The following is a 26,876-nucleotide window of genomic DNA, read 5'->3' as shown; positions in this document are numbered from 1 at the left end:
TCCAGTCAAGTCAGAATGGCCCAGTCCTGCAAAACAGCCATCTTTCTACTTTCATTCTGATGATGCAGCCTTCCTCAAACTACGTCAACTCTGCATAATGTAAAGATATTATCCACAGCTACGACCATCCTATGGACACGTCTGGTTTTTGAAGACCTCCAAACAGTACCTGTTTGGAGGTCTTCGAACTGTACACTGAAAATTTCAAAGACAGTGAACCAATGTGAGCCTTTTAATAAGATACTGGGTAATGATTTTACTAAGTGTGAAATATGACCACAATTGTAATCATTTACATACCTGTCTGAGACCTAGTTGCGGTAATGGGACAACTCCATTTGGGTGCATAATTTTTGTCAATAAGTTGTAATTTAAAAGTTAAGAATTATCGTTACTTCTAATTAGCCAATTATTTTTATTATTATATTAATTTTTACATCATTTGTATTATTATTAAATTAAAAAAAAAAAAAACACTAGAATAACATTATTCTAATAAACAATAAAATTATTTGAGTGGTGTGATATATTTACTTTCCTGCTGTTATAACAAAGGGAAAGTATGGCGATCCGGCAAAAAAATGACCCCCAGTTTTCTACATTTTTGTATTAGGTTACCTTGAAATGTCGAGAAATGAAAAAAAAAGGTAATTTCTGTACATAGGGATATTAGTGAGAGAGTGTTGGGGCACGACTTTTTTTACCCTCTTTGAAGCTTAATAACTCTTGTGCTTTTGTCGCAAATTTCTGAAATTTTGCAGGGAGTTTGCTTATTAGGGAGATCGAATCTATTAATTTTTGTGGTTAAAAGTCGAGGAAGTGGGGAGATAATGGAGGTCGAGTATATCTCAAGTAGGGTCGGATTTAATGACGATTTTACTCGTTATTAGCATTTACTTTCTATATTTTAAATTATTATAAAATAGCAAAAAACTTAATTTTGAGAGTAGGGGTGGGTTTTATAAAAAAAAAAATTTGTAAATCTGATCTTACTGGAGGTACACACGACTCCTTAAAATCCCCCCACTCCTTCGACCTTTAATCGCCAAAATTTAATAGCATCAATCCCCTAATACAGAAACCTTCCTGCAAAATTTCTTAAATTTTCGACAAAAAGCACAGGAGTTATTAAGCTTCAAAGAGAGTGAACAAAATCGTCCTTTCCACACACTAACATATTCTGCCAGCCCTATAATGGAGTGGTCGATTGGTGAAAGACTGGCCTGAATATCCGGATCGTACTATCTTCGAAAAGTTCTTGATTTTTTTTTTTATTTTTTTTTATCCGTCCGGATTCAATCCCGGGTACAAGTGGCGTAGCAAGGGGGTGTATCATGCACCGGGCACCACTCGCAGAGGGGCGCCCAAATGGTCTCCAAGACAAACTATATGTGTTTCTGGAGAGGAAGGAGGGCGCCAATAAAGTGTCGTTTCCCGGGCACCAGTTATGTTCGCTACGCCACTGCCCGGGTACCCCATAGCGTTAGGCTGATGCCTTAATCGCCTCTGCCATTCACTTATATTAATGTTTCCGCCTGATTTTGAACAAAATTTTCATAATGAATTAAATTAATGTATTAAATTCGTGAAAGTTTATCTTTTTACTCGTTTAACAAAATCATTTCAATAATGCTAACCTTGAAATTACAAGAGTGTTAATTTAAGATACTACAAATGTACTGTACTGTACTTAATGCAGCATAAATAACTTTCATGGAATGTGGAATTTAATCCAGTGCTATAAACTTCACCGTATTCTTAAATAATAAACAAGAAACATATATAATAGATATTATTTTTAAAATATCTTTTGTTTTTTTTTTAATATGAAGACTACCTTGCCTTTTTAGAATGTTCTAAATATGTTCTGAACAGTGAACGACTCCCTCCCCCCTTATGTCACCATTATATCACAATCACACCAACAAAGAAAATTATAATAATAAATAGCTTTTAGAATGTTTCCCACCCTTTCAATAGGAAAATTCTGTTGAAAATAGCGTGCTGTTGAAAGAGTTGAATGCTATTTGATTCTTTTCAAGCATAAATTTTATGCTCATTTTTTTTTTTTTTCTATTGTATTTTGAGAATTTTAATTTGATGTAACTGTTTTTATACTTGCACGTTCAGATGTCATTATTTGGAAAACACATTCGTTTCGTAATACCGATTTAATATTTATAATAATAAATATTTAAAAACGTTTAGATATTTGGTTATTTAAAAATCTTATCATCGATGCTTGCTCAATTTTATTTTTGAAATTCGTTTTCTACAGTTTGTGTAGTGGCTGTAGCTGTATATACAGACAATTTATGTATTTTGTGCGCAATCTCTCGAAAGTTTGGTTAATGTTACCCTTGGTGCCAAGATGGCGGTTCGTCTCTGATTCCAGCAAGGAAACGATGAGACGCACGTTCTAACCTAACCTAACCTATTCTAATCAATTACCATAATTATTAACAACCAAATTATTAGAATAGGTTAGGTTAGAACGTGCGTCCCATTGTTTCCTTGCTGGAATCAGAGACGAACAGCCATATTGGCACCAAGGGTAACATTAACCACAAATTCATGTGTTTGTTATGTAGCAAATAAAAATATGCAAATGAGAATTCTTAAATGAGTTGTTTATACAGTATATTTAAAATTATATAGTCTATTTGAACATTATTGTGAAATTTTTATATAAAAACTATAGATCATAATAGTTAATAATAGAAATTGAAAAATTAAATGAGAAATCTAGAATTAAATTATTTTGAGTACTCGGAAATAAGATATTATTATAGTAATTTAATATATATTATTTTTAGTGTTAAAAAAATAGTAGAAATATTTATGGAAACATTCTAATGAAATCGATAGCTTTAATCATAGAACCACATGATAAACGGTGTTTATATTTTAACTTAACAACTGGAAAATTTATATACAGTTGGCCCTCGATATACACGGATCAATTGTGAAACTTAAAATGTTATAATAATAATAATACCGGTATAATGTATACACCTGTGGAGTAACTTATACTGGTTGACTCATTGGTGCAACTTTTTAGCGTGCTCTTTTGTCGAATAAAGGTTTTAAACTTTTCCTACAGGACAGAAATTAAATCCAAAGTTCGCTAAATCGGGGGTGTGTTAAATCAAGGGTCTTGTATATTTACAAAGCGCACAATTTAAAGCTGCGGAATTATCAGTTTTGAGATATGAATGAAATATATTATTTAGTTATTTGCACTTGAAAATTGATACGTTTGAGTAAATAAGTTTTCGTTAGATTTGGTCTCATCACTCTCTATCACTTATGTTTAAACTAAAGAAAACATGTCAAGGCTTTTAATATTCCTTATATAAATAATGCATGCTATCTGATCTTATATGTTTAAAATCGTTAATAATTATAATTAATTATATTATATTTTTCCTTAAATATAGAGGACATTCGAATTAATTACTTAAAAATTTTTTAAAAATCATTTTAGTAACGGAACGGTGACAGTTGTCATGAATAGGGAAATAGGAGATCAGATGACGTCATAAGGTAGGTGATACGCAATTTTTTTTTTTAATAATTTTTATCTTTTAGTGCTAGCCATAATTAAATATAGTAGTATATAGTAGGTTGTGTTTAAAGACTAAAGGTAAGAGGAGTGTCAGTGTCTGACTTTTCGTGGGATGAAGACATTTTAAATTAGTATTAATCGTAAACTTGGCATATTTATATTGACTCTATAATTAAGATATACAGTATATATAGATATAATTAAGCTGTTAAAGTTTACTTTTTATCATATTTTAACTTTCCATATCGAGTTACATATCCGCTTATTTATCTTTAAGTAATTCATGGTGTTTTATTGTTTCTGGGAATTTGTAGGCAGTTTAAGTTTTGGGAAAGCCGAAAACATTACTTACGCGTAAAGTAGTATATTTTTAAGGTTATTTTATGTTGAAATTATGCGTTATACTTTTATTTTGGGGATATTTTCGATGACTTTTCGAATTATATAGCGACTTGTGTAAATCTACGATGATTATTATCGCCGTTTAGGGTACATATCCAGGTCTGATTTTTTTTTTTTTAAAATAAAATTACGGTTTATTCGAAATTAATTTCAACATTTCCGTAGATTAGTTTATAAATAATTCGAAGCGGCATTGTTCATTATAATTTATAAGCCAAGTTTCATGTACAGTACTGTACACGTGGCAAAACGCGTACACTAATAGATGCATCGTTATTATTGAACTACAAGTTAGATCTACTTCTATCGCACTCGGACGAATGCGGTCATTCCGATAAATTGTCAAATCAATGTCGCGAATGTGTTCTTGAAACTTAATCTGTATTAATTACCGTATTTTACGGACTGTAAGACGCACTTTTTTCTTCGAAAAATTGCCTCCAAAATTCAGGTGCGTCTTATAGTCCGTAAAATACGGTAATCACGACCGTGCATTGCCAAATGTTCTAGATTTCCGATGTAAACAAAGGTCGCTGACACTGTCCTACTTAGATTAAATTTTCTTTTTATTTGTTTATTTTGCCGGAATAACTACGTGAAATTCGTCTGCAGTTCTATTTTCTGCTTCAAAATAGTTATGTGAAGTAGTATATATATTTTTTCATTAGTTAATAATTAGGTTCAAATTTTTTTTTCTTCAGCTTTCGGAAGATATGGACGTGGAAAGTCTACGAAAGGAACTAAGTCGCTTTGGCCAGGATCACTTGTTGCATTTCTGGGACCAGTTAAACAACGAACAAAAAACTCATTTGTATAATGATCTGAAAAGTATCGATTTAGCTTACGTAACTAAAATCTTTAAAGATTGCGTGAGTAATGGAGGAGGAGACGATTCGGGAAAACTGGATGATGTTCTCCAACCGATACCGTCTGACTTGTATGGTAGCGTATCAAGAACTAGTCCTGAAAAATTAAGAGCATACAGAAATGAAGGTGAGTTTTATCTATTATTGGAAATTACATCAGGAATTTTTAAATTATCAAATTAGATAAAGATAATTTTAAATCGCTATTATAAAACTTGACAATTTGTTTCTGTAATTTTCAGATAATAGCAAATATGATGAAAATGTCATGATAAATGTCACTTCTAAATGAATAATTTGTGACTTAATAAATTAATCAGGAGAATTTTTATTTTTTAAGAAAGGATTTTGATATTTCTTATTTTATAAATAATAATGAAATTATAACATCCTTATTTTAATTTGCTTTATTTATATTATTTGTTGGAATTTTTCTATAATAATAATAATAATAGTCCAATATTATTGTAGAAAAGCAAACATTTTCTAGTATAAAATACTTTCTTTGATTTCAATTTTAATAAAAAATTTAAATTGAAAAGATTTTTTCAAAAATATTTTAGTATTTGTTTATAAAAAATATAAAAACACATAATATTTTCATATGTATTTGTATGTAAATACTGAAATATTAAAGTGTGCTTTAGTAGAAGGCAGTAAAAATATGAAAATATTCTCATACTTCCATCATAAATGTTGTGGTTAAAGAGTGTTGTTCCTATTATTATTTGAAAATTAGTATTTACAGAATAACAACTTTACTGAAAATATTTAGTTATTTACCCTCACTTCAATTAAAAGGATATTGTCCTAAATACAAAACTTTTCAAAATGATGGTTCGGCTATTAGAAACTGTGTTCAGAACCCAGGTGTTTTTAGCTGTGGCAGTTCCAAGGGATTATGTTATATCATTATTAATGCTTCAACAATAGAACAAAAGTTTATTAAAATTAAAAAAGAAGCATGAAAGCTGTTTAAAAATAATTGACAAAAAAGTTTGAAAAACCTACATCAAGGAAAAAAAATAAAAATTATGGTCTTGAACATTATATTTAAAGATTTTCTGATAAAGTTTATTTAATGTTTAGTAGATGTTAAAAATAAACTTTATCAGAAAATATTTAAGTATAATGGTATAGAATTAACACAAGATCTAATTACAAGTTTATTTGTATACCACTACCAGATTACGACAGGCTATAACTGCGCATTTACGGCCCATAAAAGTCCAGCAATTAGATATTTGGATAATTCTACATTGTGCTTTGGTTTATTTGTGTAGGGATTTAGATCAAATATTGTGATAAAATATACAGACAACTTTATAATTTATCATGAGTTATTCTACACAAAATAATGTATAAATAAAATATTAATATTTAGAAAATTTATTTATAGTTGAGAAACTGAGTAGATAGGAAATAGTTGAAATTTGGAAGAAATTATACAATATAAACAGGATTTGAATTTATTTTAATATAGTTTGAGAATTCAGTTTTAGTTTGTGTTTAGAGGCCAAACAGTTTTTTTATTTTATATAACATGGGTTTGCTAAGAATGTTGAATCAAAATTTTTTTAATCATAAATTACAATACATTTTGAAAGTGATTTAACAAATCAAAATTTTTAAATAAGTAACCATTTTTGAAAATTTAGAAATAGTGTGGGTCAGATCAGTTAAAGCTCAACTCAAGACTTTAGAGAGAACTTAAATAAACTCTCAAAGAAAGAACTGTACAATTTATATAATTTTGTCATTAAAAATTGTGAAGGTAGAATAATTATTAAATAACCAACTAAATTTAAGAATTTGTAAGGAAATAATTAAAAATGTAAATTTTCAGTATATTGTTTACAAAATGTATATTTTAATATTTTTAATTGGTTAGTCCCTGAGTAATGGTGTGCCCACCCTTCATACTAATGAAGACTAATGATGATATTGCTTTATTTTTTCCAGTTTTGGGATTCTGAGTCTAGGATTATATATTAGGCATGTGCCTCACTTGCCTAGTGGGTAATCCACTAGGCAAGTGAAATTACCCACTTGCCTAATCTCACTATGTGAAATTATATAAAATTATATTGATTATGAACAATTATTTATTGTGATATTGTCACATTGTCGGGCTGCAATTTTTAATCATATTTTTTTATTTATTTCATTTAAAATATATGCTCTCCACCTCAAATTAGTAGTGGCTTGCCCTATACATCATACTTTTTTTTTAACAATAGAATTGTGCCGACCAGTCTGTTAACTGCTCTCAGGAGAAAAGTTTTGAATTGAAATAACATGACTTCTAGTTTTCATCAGAAGTTTGTATATAGTTAATCAACGCCTCCTGCCCCTAAGCTTTCTGTAACTGGTCTTGACTTTCATGTATCTAACTTTGTTCTCAAGATTAAGGAAAGACAGACAACAATGGGAATTTATAGCTCTACAACTTTTTGAAATTGCAGCCCATCAACTATTAAGATTTCCAGTTCTCAGCTGTTTTAATGTTTGAGTCATTTTATCAATGACAAATCAAAATAATATGAAAACATACAGTATTCCCTCCATTTTCATTTACACAAATTCACTTTAATGCATTTGAAAAAGTTTAAAATTTTAAATACTGTCAAGAAATAAATTTTCAACTTTATGGAAATAAATGATAGTTACATCAAAAAGTGTTTTTTGTTATCAGTAACCTCTTATATAAATGTATATTTAAAAAACGTACATCAAAAAGTGTTTTTTGTTATCAGTAACCTCTTATATAAATGTATATTTAAAAAACGAAAACACTTAACCCCAGTAAGAGTAAAATATTGTTAAGAAAAAGTATATATTTCTTTCTGGACTATACATACAAATGAGTCCGACTCCTGTCCTTTCACACGCTTTATAGAGGCAATAACAAATCCACGGCAAAACAGACCTTTTATTTGAGGCTACATGTCTGCCATCCAATGTAAATAAGTTAAAAAACCCTCTTTTGTATGTATAGTCTGGAAAGAAATATATACTTTTTCTTAATGTGAATTTGTCCTGGCAATTTTTTAATGTAAAATATTGTATTTAAGGTTATAAAACAGATTCTTATTTAAACAGTTTTTCATGGCTCCATGGAATCAATTATTTGTGTAAATGGAAGGATTACTGGAAGGAAAACTGATGAAATAAAGAAGTAATTCAATTTGTAAATATAAATGTATTGTTTTATTATTGTAATTAATCCCTGAAGAAATATTTAATCACTTTTTTCTATTAATATATATTATTTTGTGTCAGTTGTATAAATATTAATTAATTTTTTGTTAAGAGTAAGTACAATAGATTATTTTGCAAATAATAAAAAATGCAATGTAATCTGTTGTAATAAATAAATAAATAAATCTATTTTTAATCATTTATTAAAACAAAAAACAAATTTAAATATTTTCCTCAATTTATATGCTATTTAAATTAAAAAATTTAGCATAGTTTATAAAGAAAATATTTTGAAAAAATCAAGAAATGATCTAATAATTTAAAATAAAAATTGAATAAATAAAATTAGTTATTCAACAGATGTTTCAATTGATTAAATCATATATTTAAAATGATTATGTAAAAACAACATAAAAAAATAAAGAATGTTCTGATAATGTGTTTTATCTATATTAATATGTTATATTAACTTATTTTACTATCAGATATTCTTATCATAAGGCATTATGTAATTATTATTTTATGTAAAAATTACAGTTTATTGTGTTTGAATAAATAAAAAGTTAATTAATACATATTGTGTGTTATTTTTTAAATTAACTATATTTTAATTTGTATTTAATTAATAAATTAATATTAGTTTGATGATGATTGAATGAATTTGATAAGTTACTCATTTTAATAAATATGATTTAAATAGTTAAGTTTGTTCAAATCATTTTTTTTTTTTTTTTGTAAGGTTTACAACAAATAGCAAATGGGAAAGTAGCAGTTTTACTTTTGGCTGGTGGTCAGGGAACACGTTTGGGTGTTTCTTATCCAAAGGGTATGTACGATGTTGGCTTACCATCTCGTAAAACATTATATCAACTTCAAGGAGAACATATTCGTCGTCTTGAACAATTAGCTTATGAATATACTGGGAAGAAAAGTACTGTTCCTTGGTATGTTAAGTTTTTGTTTATGTATCTAATATTAAAGTCAAATGAACTGACAAATTTTTGAGCTATATATAATTGCCAACACATTCGCATGGTATGTGAATTGTGCATGCAGTCCTGCTTTAGGACAATTTTTTTCTTCCAGAAAATTCTAAATTAAATTAAATTTGTTATAATTGCTACATAACTGCCTATCTCTAGATCAGCGATTCTCAACCTTCTTGGCTCTGCGACCCCCCCCAAATAGTAAATATAAATAAAATTAATATTTTGCAATCCCCACCCAAAGGAGCTAAAAACTCAATTGATGGAATATTTCCCAGAAGATAAAAATGATTTCTCAAAGAGATGGGTACTGAATTCGTTTAATGAAAATGTTGTTTCCGCTGCTAAGTTACCAGTTGAGATTCACGACCAGCTCATCGAAATGTCTGCTGACAAAACGCTACAACTGTAATTTACATCTGAAGATTTAAATATGTTTTGGCTTGCTCATCAACATGAATGTGGAAATTTAGTCACAGAAGTATTGAAAATATTAATCCCTTTCGCCATGTCTTATCTCTGTGAAAAGGGTTTTTTTGTCTATGTTTGCACTAAAAACTAAATACAGGAATCGTCTTTTATCACTCAAAAACAATATGCTTGTGTGTGTTTCTAACATAGATCCACATATGGAGAAAATTTTAAATGAAAAACAAATGCAACCATCACATTAATTTCTTTTCTTTACATGTGTACTTATTGTAAGTAAAATGTTTATAAGTTTATAATAAATGATTTTTTCTCATAAAATGATTTCATTATTGTTTCACAACCCCTCTTTAATATCACCGCGATCCCCAGGTTGAGAAACACTACTCTAGATAAAAATTATTCAATATTTAATTATGTAGCCATATTATAGCTTAATAATTCAGCAATTTATTTGGCTTTAACTATTAATCAGGTTTGAGTTAATGTTCACATATATATATATATATAAATCACATATATATATATATATAAATTTTTCTATTCATTCCTATAATTTTCTATTCTAATAAAGTAAAAATTAATATTGCATATCTCACTAGAATAATTTGATAAATTAGAACAGACTTTAGTACTATAAATACCCCTTTTAGTTTTGTGAGTGATACTTATACTTTTTATCCAGTATAGTGTGTTTATAACTAATACTGTGAATGGAATATAGTTTATTCCATATAACCAAACATTTTCAAAATATTTTCAAAGAATTCCATCAGTTGCCATAGCTATCATAAGTACAAACATTCAATAATCTTTAAACTGTCATAAATTCAATAATTACAAATTACTACCACATTAATGATCTCAGTGTCAGTTTACACTTAGTCAGTGTGTTCAAATAAAAATATAAATAACATTTTAATATAGTATTGTAATCAAAATATTAATTAATTAATCTTTCATTTCTATGAATTGGATCTTAAAATTTCTATGCTATAATATGTTAGTCAAAGATAAATCATATACAAGGCAATCAATGAATATTATCTATTTTTGTATGTGATTATAAAAATCTAAAAACGGGAAATATTTCGAACAGTTTAAAAATCAGGACAGCATATTAAAAAAGCAGGACTGTTCCATCTAATTTTGGACATTGGTCACTTTATAACTTATCTAAAAGTACAATTAATTTTAATTTATAACAATTATATAAGAATTCTTCTTGCCAAAAGCATTTGTTTCTCTTTTAGTACAGGTTTTGTTAATTTAAACAAATTTTTTTATAAAAAAAATAATTTTAATTTTGTGTACATGGCATTGTAAAAAATATTTATGAAACATATCATCTGATTATATGTACAGAATTTTAATATAAATTTTAAATATTTAAGAACCAATAGTTTATTATATAAAATTTTTAAGCATATTAACAATAAGCAAAATATTTTTAAATATGTAATTTATGTAACAAGTAATTTAAAGTATATTTTTATTTAGGTATATAATGACAAGTGAACATACTATGGAACCTACCTTAGAGTTTTTTGAAAAAAATGAATATTTTGGTTTGAAAAGAGAGAACTTAATTGTTTTTGAACAAAATATGCTTCCTTGTTTTACCTTTGATGGAAAAATAATTTTAGAAAATAGCTGGAAAGTTGCACGAGCTCCTGGTATTATTTTAATATGTTACATTTATTTTAAAAATTAAATATTAACAATATATAGAATATATCATTATTCATATTGTATAATTTTTTTCAGATGGTAATGGCGGCTTGTACAAAGTTTTAAAAAGTGCTGGTATTCTCGCAGATATGGAAAGGAGAGGTATCCAGTACGTTCATGTTTACTGTGTGGATAATATCTTAGTGAAAATGGCAGATCCAGTGTTTATTGGTTATTGTGTAGGAAAAGGTGCTAACTGTGCTGCTAAGGTAACAGACATTATTAAATATTGAATGATTATGATGATTAGCCCCGGCAATTCGTTTTATATAAAATTTATATAAAATTATATAATTAAACATAAAAATGCTTAAAACAAAAGAAAAATGAAAGAAATGCGTTAATTCTGAAGTTAAAACTCCAAAGTTTATTTTCCTTTGTCTCACCTTTCCACAAAATCTGATGCCCACGAGTCAGCTTGTTTACAATTAACAGCTGGTGTCATCTTTCCCAGAATGTTTACGGGGGATGAAGGGTCTAAAGTAGGGTGTATACTAGCTGGCTGTATATTTCTAAATATTTTGCAAAAATTAAAATTTTTATTGCGATTTTCATCCCCCTGACCTAATTAAACATATATATAATAAAATCTATTAATTAAAAAAATTAAAAAACTATTGGATGTCGTTTTTGACATCAGAAAATAGCTTTAAATAACTTTACCATAGTAAAATCTGTGCACTAGAACTTTAGAACAATGAATGTAATTTGATATCAAAAAGCCATAAAAAGCCAATTAAGCATTAATCATGCATCATTAAAGGTTGATTAAAATCGCGATAAACCTTTTTTGTGCAGGTGAAAATTTCTGAGGATGTTTGGGGACCCAGAAAACATCCGAAAATACAAAAAAAATTTTTTCCATTGCCCAAACGTTTATTTTTTATTTAACGCTATGTAATTTGCTCAAGTCAGACTCGAGTGTGGGTATAAAGTTCTATAGTATGGAGTATTTATACCAAACTCCATCAACTACCAACTTATCATAACTTAACCACACGCTTCTTGAACCTTCCTCCCTTTTCCTCTTTCCAAACATCTAATTCTATCAAACATTTTTGACCTGAAGTAGATCTTATTAGGTTCGAAAACATTTGTCATGACGTATTTATATTAAATTATATTTGCTGATATATTTTGAAGGTTTTGTTTGTATTATTTTTTATATTGATTTATTGCAGAACATGTGTACACATATTGAACAAAATTTAAACTGCAGTCTATAATGTGATTTGTATGTCATTTCAATTATTATTCTAATGTTGTCAATTAAAAAGAAAACTACTGTTTAGACAATTGCTTTATTATATTTATCCTGTAAATTTTTAGCAAGTTCATATAATAAACAGGTTTCCACAAAAGCTATATTATTATGTATTACATATTAAAGTTTTTAAATTTCAACAAGAACTGTAAGATAACCTTTTATTTAATAGAAATTGAAAGATATTTCATAATTTTTTTTTTGTTTGAAATTTTAAAGTTTTAAGTTATTTATGTGATATATTTAAATTTTCAGGTAGTTGAGAAAGCATTTCCTACAGAAGCTGTTGGAATTGTATGTAAAGTAGATGGAAAATATCAAGTTGTTGAATATAGTGAACTTTCATTACGTACAGCTCAAAAAAGAAATTCTGATGGCAGATTAACATTTAATGCTGGAAACATATGTAATCATTTTTTTACGGTAGATTTTCTTCAAGAAGTCGCAGAGTAAGATTTATAAATGTTTAATAAATGTTTTAATTGAAAAATTAAAGATATAATTATATATCAATAAAACAATATAAAGGTTTTTTTGTAATTCTAAACATAAATTTATTAATATAATTACAATTTGTTGGTTCATGCCTGTATTCAGGATCAAAAACAAAATTGAACAGATTAAAAGATTAAATTAATGTATTTATATGTAAGTCTAGGCTCAAAAACTAGTTTTTTAGTTGGGAAACCCCGGTTTTCAAATTATATAATTTTTTAAAAACTGGTTTTGAAAAACCGACAAACCCTACAGAGTAGAGGAGCACTTGGTGTTCTTGCTATTCCTTTGCATGATACTCATATAGACTGGTGTTTGGTATACATTGGAACCATGGTTATGTTCTTTGGGATGAAACTAAAAGAACACAAGTGATGTTAGTAAGAAGCTCTTCAACAAAGCTCTGGTGACATACACACTGTATGGGGACATGAGGGTAATTTTGAAAGTGCGTGTCGACTTCATCTGACCTCAGATCCCATGCATTTGGGATATTCAGAGGCTATTGAAATTTACAATGCTGTTAGGAACCAGAGAGCAGTCAATTTTAGAGACTGATACTCTCTCTATAGCATGGAGGGTATGCTACAAACTCTACTAGGACTTCCGTTCTGTGTAGTTACTATTATACTCCTTGCCAGCAGGCAGTTTAGGTTTAAAGCTGTAATACTAATATTTTAAAATTGTAATTTTAATTTCCTGTGTGTTACATTGGTAATACTGTACCAATGCTCATGCACATGATTCAAACCACTTCAAATCTTTATATTTAAATGTATTTGATTGCTTAATGTTGTTCTGTTTGGTATTCATTAAGATATACCTGATGATGATTGTTAGAAATTGACAAAATGTTTGTATAATTAAATAATTTTACTCCTTTTACTGGTTTTGGATATATTTGTGTTTTTTTTATAACCTGTTATGGTTATTTAATTTAATATTAAATAAATAAATTATTTATTTAATGTATATATGGCTATTTATAGTATTTTTTAAAGCAATAGTACATTTCAGACATAGTTCACACATTAATATTTTATGATTATCTATGTACTGACTGTACTTGGAAATAATTATGGTCAAACTCTGTTATAATGAGCACTAGGGGATCAGCAAGATTTCCTTGTTATAACCATTACTTCTTATATCAGTGAAGAGCAGTGACATAACTAGAAGAAAATGGGTGGTTGCTTTGGGTGTGAACACATGGGGTGCTCAAAAGGCAGCAAAACTTGTAGCTACACTACTGATAATTAGTGAAATCTATCTATTAATTTTTATTCTAAATAAATTGAGTCAAAATAAAAAAAAAAAAAAAGGAAATTACATTATACTGTGTTTTTATTAGTAATTATGTAAACAATATAATTAATATTAAGAAATTCATTTTTTTGTAATTAAAGATAGTACTAATTAATAATATGCCCGATTTCAGTTAGTGTTTTTATCTACAAATCTTAAAATAGATATTTGCTTTATTTTTTCATAATGTTGATACTGTTAAAGAGGACAAAGAAAACTTTCTACACACTTTGACATTTTTAGCACCACATTCTAACTTGCAACTAATTTCTACTTTTTTGTAAACCAAGAGACATTTTTTTTTCTTCATAGACATCTTTCTCATAGAAAAGTTCATTTCTAACTAGAGTATGTGGTAATTTTACAATCATAGTGATGATTAGGTAAATTGGCAAAGTAGGACTGGAAGCTAGTCAAGAAAGAGGAGGATAGTCTCCAAGAAGAAAGTTAAGTGATAAATAGGCTTGTAATCCATGCAGGTCATAAAACTAATTATCCAGTTTTCATAAAACTAAGCAACCCTTTTAGTTTTATCTATTCCAAGAATTTAGTATCACATTTCTTACTACTTGAACAAGTAAGAATATTCATGTGTTTGCATAGCTACTAAAAATTTGCTCAGTATATCTGTGAAATTATCTTGTTATAACTGAGAAAATGTGTGAAAATACACACAAATTAAAATTTTTGTGGCATTTTGCTCATTATAACTGTAAACTCATTATATCCATGTTCATTATAACAGTTTGACTGTAATTCATAAAAGTTCTTAGACTATTCTTTTGCTATTTTAAATCTATGTTAATTAAATTCTTTTTTTAGAGGACATGAATTAAAACATCACATAGCAAAGAAGAAAATTCCTTTTATAAATGAAAATGGAGAATTAATAAAACCAGAAAAAGCCAATGGAATAAAAATGGAAAAATTTGTTTTTGATGTTTTTGAGTTTTCAAAGTAAGTCAATTTTTAATTTTTTATGATAAATAAATAAAATAAATTGTTTCAATAATCACTAAATGTTGAAAAAGTTTTTAAATAAAGAACATGTTAAGAACTTATTTTATTGGAAAACTCTGTTAAAAAAGTGATTATTATAATGTATTATATTGAAAAAACAGAAAAACAGGTTATAATTCAAAATTAATCAAACATATATGCCATTTATAATACATAAATCATTGACTATTACTATATATTTATATTTTTTAAATTAGTTGAATGTGTAACTTGCTTTTCAACATCATGATATACAGTGGTGCCTCATATAACGTACTTAATCCGTTCCAGGTGCACGTCCGTTAAGTGAAACGTCCGTTATACGAAACGCATTTTCCCATAGAAATACATGTTAAAACATTTAATTCGTTCCGCAGCATAAAATAACCGTACTGTATCATAAAAAAATGAATGTGGGGTGCGTTGCGCAGAGGAATAACCTCTGCGTAACTCTGCGCGAGCGACATCCGTTTAAAAATTCCTGCGGAACGCGTTCCTAAATTCCGGTGGGATTGCGCGCCGTCGAACGGCAAAAACGGCTGCTTGTAGCAGTAGTTTTCGGTGGAAAGCAACACGGCGTCCTCCATGGCTCAGATAGTTTCGTTTCCGGATCCATTATGTGGTTTTATGAATGAGAATTTAGAAATTGTGAAAGCGCGAGTTAGCGCACGCGGGGATGTAAGTGTCTTTACGAGTTTTTTTCCGAAGCTATTTTGAATGCTCTTTCAACAAATAATCTATTTTATGGTTAAATTTTACAATTGGGACCCTTCTTTTGCCTTTTAAAGCTCATATTTTAGAATTATAGATTCCTCCATCACGATACTATCGATAGTGCAGGCGCTGCCATCTTTCTTTCTTTCACTGTCGTTCCTAAATGACTACAAACAGCAGCGCACTCCCGTAGTAGCGGAGATGCAGAGCGACTGCTATTAAAGAACGCACCCATGGAGCAGTCACCAATTATGCCGGAAAGTCCGTTGTTCGCAGCCAGTCCGTTGCTCGAGTCACGTAACGGCCAAACAGAAAGTCCGTTGTTCGCAGCGTCCGTTATTCGAGGCGTACGTTATACGAGGCACCACTGTATTATTATATTTTTTGTTAATGCTTTTTCTTCAGTAATTGTTGATTTTTGCAGTCAAAACTTCATTTAATTTTAAATTAGAGATTATTTTGAATTTCTAAAGAAAAAAGTAAAAAATTATGATAAGAAATTTGTTTTACACTTTTGCAATGTGTTCTGTGATATATATAGTCATAATCTCAGGAATATAATCCTTATTTGAAAACAAATTAAAAAGCTTATCTGATCATAAATCTGAATCACAGTCAATATGTAGCTATACAAGAGTGATTGGTCAAGTTTTGATCAGAATGATTTTTATATAGAAACATATAATAGGTCTGATTAACATAAGGAAAGCATTATAGAGCTAATACAAGAAACACTTATGCAGCATGTTTTGTAACCATATGAAGCATGAAGAAATTAAATGCTCTGTTATAGATTTGGTCATCTTCCAAACTATACTCTGCCTTTAGATCTACACTATTTCGAACATATGATATTCTTTTAGCTCAGTACTTTTGTTTTATTGTTATTGATAAAAAATTTACCCTTTATGTATATTTTTGTGGTTTTTGTACTAAATATTGTCACCCATTACCTCTACAGTTTCTCATTTCACACTTGCATAGCTGTATAACAGTTGAAAATTGAGAATATGCTCATGACTTTTTAAACTTATTTCCATATAAAGAATCTATTCCTGATGTTGTGACCATACATTTAAAAATCAGAACTTTTATAATTACTTATTTTAGATTAAATTTAGAATAAGCAATTGATCTGTGAAAAGAAGTATATTACATAGTTTTAATAAAATTAATGAAATTTAGTTAAATTAAAATAAATTTATTTGAAAGCCTAATTATTTTCCAAATATACCCAGCTTGTCCTGAAAATAGTGAGATTAAATCATACAAAATTTTATTACAAATTTTATAAAATACAAGCCTTCAAATTACATAGTACTCACATAGCAGTTCACAGTGGCATTTGCAATGAAAGAAAAGCTGGAAGTCTTTTTCTATAAGTTGATTTGTGAGGTCAGTTAATGCTTTCTGCATCATTTCAATTAATTTGAACTTTTACCTTTAGATTTTTAATTTTAATTTGGGAAGTAAAAATGGCAAGGTAATTGTAAGGTGGTTGGAGAGAGTTCTCCCCAACCACATTACCTTGACATTTTTATTTCCCAAATTAAACAGAGATGCCTGTTTCTGTTAAAAATTAAGTGATCGAAAAACAGCATGCAACAATGCATGTCATGATGAAAAATCAACGAATCCTTGATTTTTAGGTCTAGTGCAAAACTCTTTTGTAACACGTCAAGAACTACTTCTAAGTAGTGCTTGTTAGTACAGTAGAGCATCGATTATCTGAACCCCGATCAACTGTCACATCGGTTAACCAACCGCGTTCTAGTCGGCAAATTCAAATGTCTGCTAGTGATGTGGCGCTACAATATTTGGCTATGTCTTGGCTACTTTAATATTATTTTTGTTAAATTTTTGTGTGTTTTAGCTGGCAACACTGACTCGACCATGAAAGGGAGGCCAGTATTCAAACGAGGCTTAATTTTATATAACGACGATATCCAATTGCTGTTTTTAAAATGTGTGTGAGATTTAGCAGCAAAAAGTGAGTGTCAGTTGTGAAGCAAAAGAAAATTTTGGACTTATTTTTTTAATGTATAGGCCTACTTTATGTAACCTGAAATATGTAACTCGAATATATATATATATATTTTTTTTGTTTTATATTTTTCAATGTACAGTACTGTATTTATTTTGTGCAAAATAAAGAAATAATTTTTAACGATACAATAGCGACGGTTATTATTTTAAAAAAAATTGTCTTAACATCGATGAAAATTCAACGTGAAGCAGGTTAATAGCGATATACTAACATACTAATTACATTGGATATACTAATATACTATACTAATAATGTATTTTTTTATACTTTTCGGTTATCCGTTTTTTCAGTTATCCGACCAACCCCAGTCCCCAATTGAGTCGGATAATCGATGCTCTACTGTAGTTTGTTTCTATTCCTCAATTCTCAAAAATGCACAGTAGCATTGTCTTTTGACTTACTTTTTTTTTTTTACAAAACAATGATTTTGTGTGCCACTTCTTTTTATTTTTATCATTAGTCACTTTTCTCCCAGAGTCACACACATGATGGCATATCATTCTCAATATTTTTTATCTCCATGTCATAACACACTATTACAGTACTTCATTAGTGAAAGAAAGTGAATGTATATATGAATGGTGCAAACTGCACAAAATGTTTTGGAACTCAAACTGAAAGTAAAAAGATCTATGCTATGTAAAATTGGTACATTTTATTTTGTGCTTCCACTTTACAAGCTAAAAAATTAATTTCATTGCTTTTAAGATAAACTATCTATTATTATTATTTTTTATTTTGTAATATTTATTTTAAAAATCAAAAATTTTTATTGTAGTAACTTTGTGGTATGGGAAGTTTTAAGAGAAGATGAATTTTCTCCATTGAAGAATGCAGAGGGTGCTCAAAAAGATACACCAAAAACAGCATTACATGCGTTATTCAGTCTTCATCAACGATATATTTTAAATGCTGGTGGTAAATTTATTTATGATGATGGATCAGTCATTCCTTTGATTCCAAGGTAGGATGTAATCTAGATAAATTAAAAATACAAATTTTAATCACATAATATAATAATAATAATAATAATTTATTTCCAAGGGAAATTTTCCCTTATAAGAGGGAATACATTTTCACAGTAACAATTATCAATTTGCTTAACATACTTGTAATACATACAACATATAAGTGTAATGATTATAAAATAAACTGGTCTAATAAAATCATTTAAGTTACAACAACATTATTTGATGCATTTAAATAACATAAACACAAATTATCTAATGATACATTATTAAAGCTTTAGAACAACAATGAAGAACAATGATTAAGTATTACAGCGAATTTTTTCAGTGTATTTAACAAAAAAATTATAAATCTCATAAGCATCTTTTCTGTTGATATTATTTAAGTTATTTCTATGTCACAAAGTGGGCTACCATTACATATATTTATTATATTGTATTGTTTATGCAGATTGTTTAGAGATTGGCAGTTTTGTAGATGTAACACAGAAAAATCATCAGATTGACATGACTGACAATGAGTACTTGTGAGATTTATATAAGTTTTATTAACGAACAGTGAGTATTTATTAAGACATAATTGGATTATTAATCATTTAACATTTAGATCAATTGGTAGCCACATGTAAGGTTGAAATGAGGGAATGTTAAGGATGTTGACATACCAAGGGTGATAATTACTTTGATTTGGAGAAATCTGGTCTTTATTAATTGATTGGGATATAGCAGAGTTTATTAAAAGCAAATAGGCATATTTCCAGTCATGAATAGAGTTTGTAAACAGTAGCTCAGATACTCCAAATGTGTTTAATAGCCTACAAATTTTATATTGCCATAACTGATTATTAGTGTCGTTTTTGCTTTGCTTTATCATTTCTTGATATAGAAATCTGGTATTGTCATCACTTTTGTATTTAAGCCTGTAGTAGAATTTTATAATTCATTTTAGTTGATGAGGAAAAGTCCAAGTACGGCTTGTTTTGTGGTGAATTGCTTATCCAGGAATTGTGTTTTCTAGCTGAAATAACTTATGAAGAAAGTAAATATGCAGGGTTTCAAGATTGTATAAATAATCTAAGCTCCAGATTGGGCTTGTGTAGTAGATGATAGGATTTACTATAGTATTATAGAGTTTTAAATGAATGTTTAAATTTGAGGTTTTCATAGTTGAACATAGAAATAGGAGATCATCAATTGCCTTTTTAACTTTAATATTTAAATATGATATATGAGTTTTAAACTTTAAATTCCAATCGAATACGACCCCTAGATATTTGATCTCATTGACTATTTGCAGAAGAGTATTCTCATGATAAATTTTTGAGTCTTTTTCAGATAATTTTTTATTTTTACGGAAAATAACTATATTAGTTTTCGTCGGGTTTATTTCAAGGTAAATTGATTTAAAGTACTGGTTGAGTAGATTAATTTTATGTTGTAAAGATATTGTATTTGGGGCTGAAATGACCAGATCGTTGGCAAAAAGGATGTAGTGGAAAGAGCTGTTATTTATTTCAATGCCATCAGAAGGATTATTAAATAGTTGGTCGATGCCCAGTAAATAGAAATTGAATAAATATGGTGACAGGGGGTCTCCCTGGAGTATTCCACGTGAAACGCTTAGAGAAGGAGTAAGCATTTTACCTTGTTTAATATTAACAGTATAATTTATATATAGCTGATTTATTGTAGACGTAAATTTATGACTAGCCCTGTGAACTTTTAATTTATCTATTAGTAATGGAGTATAAACTGAATCAAAAGCTCTTTTTAATATCAATAAATGAGGCGTAGACTTTCCTATGCTTTTTTGACAGATGTAGTTATATTATCATTAATAAAATAAAAATGGCAGTTTCAGTTCCTTTATTTTTTGTGAAGGCATATTGGAATTTAGCTTCTAAGTCATTAGCTAAAGTCCATTGTTGGAATCTGTTAGCAATCATAAAGGTGAAGCATTTTCTTAACGTTGATAACAATGCAATAGGTCTATAGTTATGTGGAGAGGTCTAATCGCCTTTTTTATATGTCATTGTTAAGATAACTGTGTTCCAGGAGTGGGGAAATGAGGTTGTTTTGTACATATTATTAAAGATATTAAGTAATTTTAGTCTAGAGCTATTGTGGAAACGCCGGGGGGGTAGGACGGTGTCGTACCCCTTCTTGTCGGCGAACAGGTCGGCAAGACCCACCCCACTGTCAAGGATGGCTAAATTTTGTACGATATCCCGACTTGTCGGGATCGGATAATTGATTGTCAGGTCGAGTGGAGGAAGTGTGTGGGTTCGTCGATAAGTTCAAGGCGATATTCGAAGTAACGGAACCATGAGGAAAACAAATAATGATTTATTTAGACGGTAAACAGATACAAAAGATCTAACACGTTCCGTTTCTAACCGCGAGAGAGAGAGTTCACAAATGCGGGGGGGGATCATACCTCTTCCTAGGATTAGTCGAAGAATTAGCTGTAATCGTAGGGTTAATCGTCTCTGTTCTCCGGTCGTGGAGGGAAGCGGGAGGATCGGGCGGGCGGCTCATCGTCAGCGGGTTTCGGCCCTCGCTTCTCGGGACGGATCCTACGGGTCGGGTGTCAGGTGCGGACCTTCAGCGGCCCCATTCTCAGCTTTTTCCCCCTTTATATACTCCAAGTCCCGTCCGCTGCGATGACGGTAGACGATGAGTCGATCTTCGTGACTCAGAGGTCGGATCCGGAGGGAGGGAAGCGGGTTTGACGGCGGAAGGCTGCACATCCTTTGACTTGTGATTGTTATCTTTGATTTTGATCGTTATCTCCCGAGGGGATTTGAAATAATAAAATTTTAAAATTGGACTGGCCGGTTTTTGCCGGTCGTCACACTATTAGACAACATTTTTAAGAATTTTGTAGGAATGTTATCATGACCTGGAGTAGAATTGGTTTTTGTTTTTTGGATTACATCATTTAATTCATCTATTGTGAAGTCAACATCCAAGTATTCATTGTAGGCTATTGTGTTATTTATTAATGAATGATTTAAATAGATTCTTGGATAGTGTTGGTAAAAGTCTTTCCAGGTATTGAAGTTAATAATTGACAAGTTTTCATTTATGCCAGATATGGGTTGATGTCTTCTAACGGTAGTCCAGAAAAGTTTGTTGTCCTTGTTATGATTAATTAGATTTAATTCAAGCTTTATAAAGTAATTTTTCTTTTTAGATTTAATTAAGTTGTTATAGATTTATTTAGCTACTTTGTAGTTGTTAAAGTTGGTATCATTGGAATTTGCTCTAAATATTGTTAGTTTGGCTTGTTTTTCTCTCTTCATTTTGTAGCAGTCAGAATCAAACCATCTCTGTCCAAGACCATTGTAGAGTTTCCCCTTGGTGCTATTCATATATATGTAATCATTCATTAAATTTATCATTAGCTTGTATATTTCTTCACAATTGTTATTTGTAGCTTCTGGTATGTCATCAAATCGATTTCCAAATTCATTACTATATCTATTTATTTTATATTGTATTCTTTGTTTTTTATTTAATAAGTTATCAGAATTTTTTTCCAGAAAAAGTAAGAAAGTTGCCTTTGTGGGAAGATGATCAGAGATATCAAAGTTAATAATGGTAAAATCCAGGCAGCAATCCAATAATAGTTCTGAACATATCGTATAATCAATAGTTGATTTTCCAGTATGGGTTAAACAAGTGTATTCTGCAGGTATATCTGTTTTAATTCTTCCATTGATTATATACATTTTGAGATTTATTATTGTATCAATTAATTTTGTCCTAGTCTGTTTAAGTGCTGGTCCTTCGAGAGGCGATTATTATGTATTAAAAAATTATTACCTTTATATTTGGAGTCTATTTTATCTGCAATTCTTGCGCAATTCTTGAAGTCGCCCAATAGTAATGAAAAAGGGGTCATATATTGCCAGCTCTCCATTTGTTTGATTATTTCATTCAAAACTATTAAGTCATCATGTGGAATATAAGTAAGCATTAAAGTTATAAGATTGTTCGTAGTTTTAGCAAGAGTGGGTTTGGTAAATTGAATAAGGAGCAGAATAAAATTATTACATTTTTTTTTTTTGTAAAATTTTGCAAAGATCTTTTTTCAATAAAATACAGAGGCCTCCACTTGGTTGGCCTGGACCCATCTGTTTTTTTGCTAAAGCTGACTCTATTATAAATTTTTCAAAGAAGGTTGACTTGTAAACTATTTCAGAAGTTATCCAGGTTTCGGTGATAGCAATAATGTCCGGATCATGTTTAGAAATAAAGGCTTCTAATTGAGGTATTTTGTATTTTAGTCCTTGACTATTCCAATTTATAACTGTGAAACATTGATTATTTGAGTAGAGTTTGCGGGATTGAATTTTATCTTGCTTGTTAAACTATCATTTTGCTGCTTTTGCTATTCTTGATGATGGGAGAAAAGTATCCACATTCACAATTTTTTCCATGCTTAAACGATAAGTTAACTTTTCCCAGTCAATTATTAAAATATCGTTGCGCAATTTAACCTGAGGATTTTGCTTACGTAATTCATAAAAATTTGGCAATAAATGTTTCCTTCTATTTCTTGAGTTATTAGTTAGATCTGGAGAAATTTGTACATTTTGCCATTCATCTAGTAGAGTTTGTTGTTTTGTTTGTATGAAAGCAGAAAAAATACGATCTCTAGTTTGATTATTAATAAACGTGATTCTTATTGTTAAATTTGGAGTTTTTGATAATTGTGCTATCTCTAATATATCGTTTTGAGTTATATTTTGAATGTTTAATACAGTAGTAATAAATTTCAGTATTTCTGCTTTTGTAGTGGTTTTATAGTTTGGATAATTATACATAATTATGTTGTTATATCGATGTGCATTTATTAGTGAGTCCATTTGAAATTGAATGGAATTTTTATCAGTTTGTAATTTCTCTACTTGTTGTTTCAGGCTATCAATCTGTTCTTCCATTTTTTTCTGATTTTTCCTTTGTTTTTCGAAGGAAAAATCAGAAAATATCTTTATGAATAATATCAAGTTCTTGTTTAATAATAACCATTTGGTTGAAAAGTTTGTCATTAGTGGTGTTAATCAAGTCCGATATTTTAGTCCAAAGCACTGCAGTAAAAGTGTCTGAGCGAGTGTCCAGTTTATTAATTGAGATTAGGTCAGAAGAGGTTGACTCACCTGGAGTGTTATTTATAGTTATCTGCGATGAGTTTAAGTTGTAGTTCATGTCAGTCGTGGTTTCTTCTTAAAGATTTTTTTCTGAACTGAAGTCAAAGTCCAGTATTGTCCTGGAATTTGATGAAGATGGCTGGTTTTTCTTAGTTTCTGGTCTGGCACAATTTAATGGAGGTCTTCCCCGTTTGAGTGGGGAACGTTGCATAATTATTATTATTGTTGTTGCCAATATAAATTATATTAAATAATAACCAACTTAAGTTTTTAGTAGTAGAAAGTAATAAACAAGAACAATTAATTATTATTCTTGGTATAAGTAACCAGGTGCAAAGAAAAAGTCGCCAACAGCCTCAACGGATGAACACGCCCCCCCATTTTAATTACATAATTTAAAAGGGCCTGAATTTAAATAGCATTTAAATTCAATTATATAAATCAGTTCTTTTAAATACTAATAGAATAGAAAAAGGAAAGCTTAAGGTATAACTACATAAATTTCATATTAACTATGGTCTATTTATTGTAAGTTGGCACCTACTGTAAAGTACTGTTTTTAGTATCTCAGGAAACCGACACTAACTGTGGCCAGTAAAACTTCTGTTAACCTAATGGGTACTTTACGCGGATTCGAGATTAGTTTGCCAGGCCTGGGCTTTTACACGTGCACCGAAAAAATTTAGTAAGAATAACGACAAATATCAAGTCAAAGAAAAAGTTTCAAATATATTTAATTAGTAAATCGAATTTAACTATGTACAAATGTCTATAATCCAAAACAAAATTTATTAACGAAAATCAACAAGTCAACCCGACAATAAAACTCAGCTACTTAGCTTAACTTAATCTTAATTCCCCCTTTGAAAATTTGACAAATCAAATACTTAAGAACTATGAACAAAATCTCTTACGAACTAAATGTCTATCCATCACCTCACTATACTAGGAACCTGTTTCCTCAATCTTTTCGCTATCGTCAAATCGAATTCCTCTTTAAACACCTTGGATCGCCTAATTCTCAATCTGGACTTCGCCTCAAAATTTTCACTCAGTAGTACACCTCAATCAGGAAATCACCTCGTTTGTCTTCGGTTACTGAGCTGGTTTTATGTTGTGAGGTGATGTCACAATTCAGCTAGGTTACTTCCCTTATTTACAAACTTAATTGTCTAACATCAAGTTTCTTTCTGGCAGCTTCAATTCTCTGACAAAATCTTATAAACCGTTTACAAAGCATTTAGCACAATTTTCTGGGATGTTTTATGACGGTTTAGTAAGTATTTCTTTTTCTAGTGAGTGTGGGGATTTTCCCCTCCATTTTTTTTCTGCAGACTGTTCATTTCTGCTGGGCAGTGCAAGTGAATGTGATTTTTCCTATGGCACTCGTTCTTTCGTGAGTTGGTTTATTATCTTCTTTTTTTGGTTACTAAGAGAGTGGGGGGGAACCTTCATCCTAACTAAACATAAGTCCCAACAAAATATAATAAAACGAAAAATAATAATAAAATAAAAATAACGCTCTGACTCAGTTCCTTACACTACAGTAAACAGACATTTTGTCGGTATCCATCCATTGGAGATTTTCATTGGTCATTTACAATCAGAAGTGGCTAGACACATGTTGACCATTTAAGCCCTTTACTCTGTACGTGTTAAAATAGGTCAGAGTGGTCACAACAATTTAAAAATTACTGAGATAATGAAAAGTTATTACAGCCTATTTTAACATTTTTACGTAGCCATTTAAATTATTTCCATTGTTTAAATATAGTTTGTCAAAAATTAATATTAAATATATACTGTATTATTAAGACTTGCACAAAATATATTTATAATTGTGTAATTGAACGTACATCAGAATTTTTATCTTTATAGCTATTTTATTAAATAAATATAAAACAAACAAAGCAAATTTTCTGGCAATTCTTACAGATCATTTGCAACCCTCCAAATGAAAACATTATGATAATGCCTGAATTTACCTACATGATATTTATATAATTGAAAATTTTTTAAAATAATTATAGTGTAAACTTACCATATCAATCATCCTTACCTGAAGTTTGAAACAACAATAGTTATTGTAATGAATGGAAAACAAAACTAAAACATTATAATGCACATGACCAAAAAAACTTTATTTTTAATGATTCACACTGTGAAAATATTCATTAAAAATACCAATTTAACAAATATGAAATAATTACAGATGAACAAGGTAAAATAAAAATAGTTTGAGTTAAAATAGGGTTATTTATCCATTGAAAATCATCTCATAATAATTATACAAAATGTATGTAATACATAAAATCAATAATTCTCTGAAATATTAATAAAAGAAATATTTTAAAAGTATTTTTATAAGTGTTTAAAAAAAGCTGTGCTATAATCCATCATATACAACTTATTTTAACTAATAGCCTTAATTAAAGATAAAGATATTTTTAAGTTTTTTTTTTTAACTAATATATTTAAATTCTATTACTCATATTTTTACTACATTAACCAGTTAAGACTTTATAAACCAGTAAAAGATGTCAGTAAGGAAACTTTTAATAAATTAACTTGTTAAAAAAATGTTTATATTTAAATATTTTATTAAAATTGGACATTTTATTTTAAAAATAGATTTATATTCATTAAATTAATGTACAGCATGCTATGAGTAGTCGGAAAACAAATTCAGTGTTTAAAGATATCTAATAAGCAAATTACTGTAATGTATTAAAGATTTTATTTTTA

At 29.2% G+C, this 26,876-nt stretch overlaps 1 protein-coding gene across 6 annotated transcripts in view; it reads left to right on the top strand.

Annotated features, from left to right (window-relative positions):
• LOC136975773 (UDP-N-acetylhexosamine pyrophosphorylase-like) overlaps positions 1-26,876 on the top strand; it is a 61,225-nt gene that overhangs the window by 28,049 nt on the left and 6,300 nt on the right. For 4 of the 6 annotated variants that reach the window (XR_010880826.1, XM_067270891.1, XM_067270887.1 and 1 more), the window contains 8 exons: positions 3,488-3,546; positions 4,672-4,963; positions 8,777-8,981; positions 10,953-11,128; positions 11,220-11,392; positions 12,703-12,896; positions 15,070-15,204; positions 18,786-18,971. Coding sequence is in view for 5 of the 6 variants with exons in the window: in XM_067270891.1 (XP_067126992.1) it covers positions 4,684-4,963; positions 8,777-8,981; positions 10,953-11,128; positions 11,220-11,392; positions 12,703-12,896; positions 15,070-15,204; positions 18,786-18,971 (1,349 nt within the window). In the remaining variant the exon portion in view is untranslated. The other 2 variants (XM_067270890.1, XM_067270889.1) reach the window with 2 other exon arrangements.

The sequence above is a fragment of the Centruroides vittatus genome, unplaced genomic scaffold (genome assembly GCF_030686945.1).
Source record: "Centruroides vittatus isolate TY-2023 unplaced genomic scaffold, ASM3068694v2 contig_388, whole genome shotgun sequence".
NCBI classification, from domain to species: Eukaryota; Metazoa; Arthropoda; class Arachnida; order Scorpiones; family Buthidae; genus Centruroides; species Centruroides vittatus.
The sequence above is the reverse complement of the archived record's forward strand: the minus strand, read 5'-3'. Positions and strand labels throughout refer to the sequence as shown.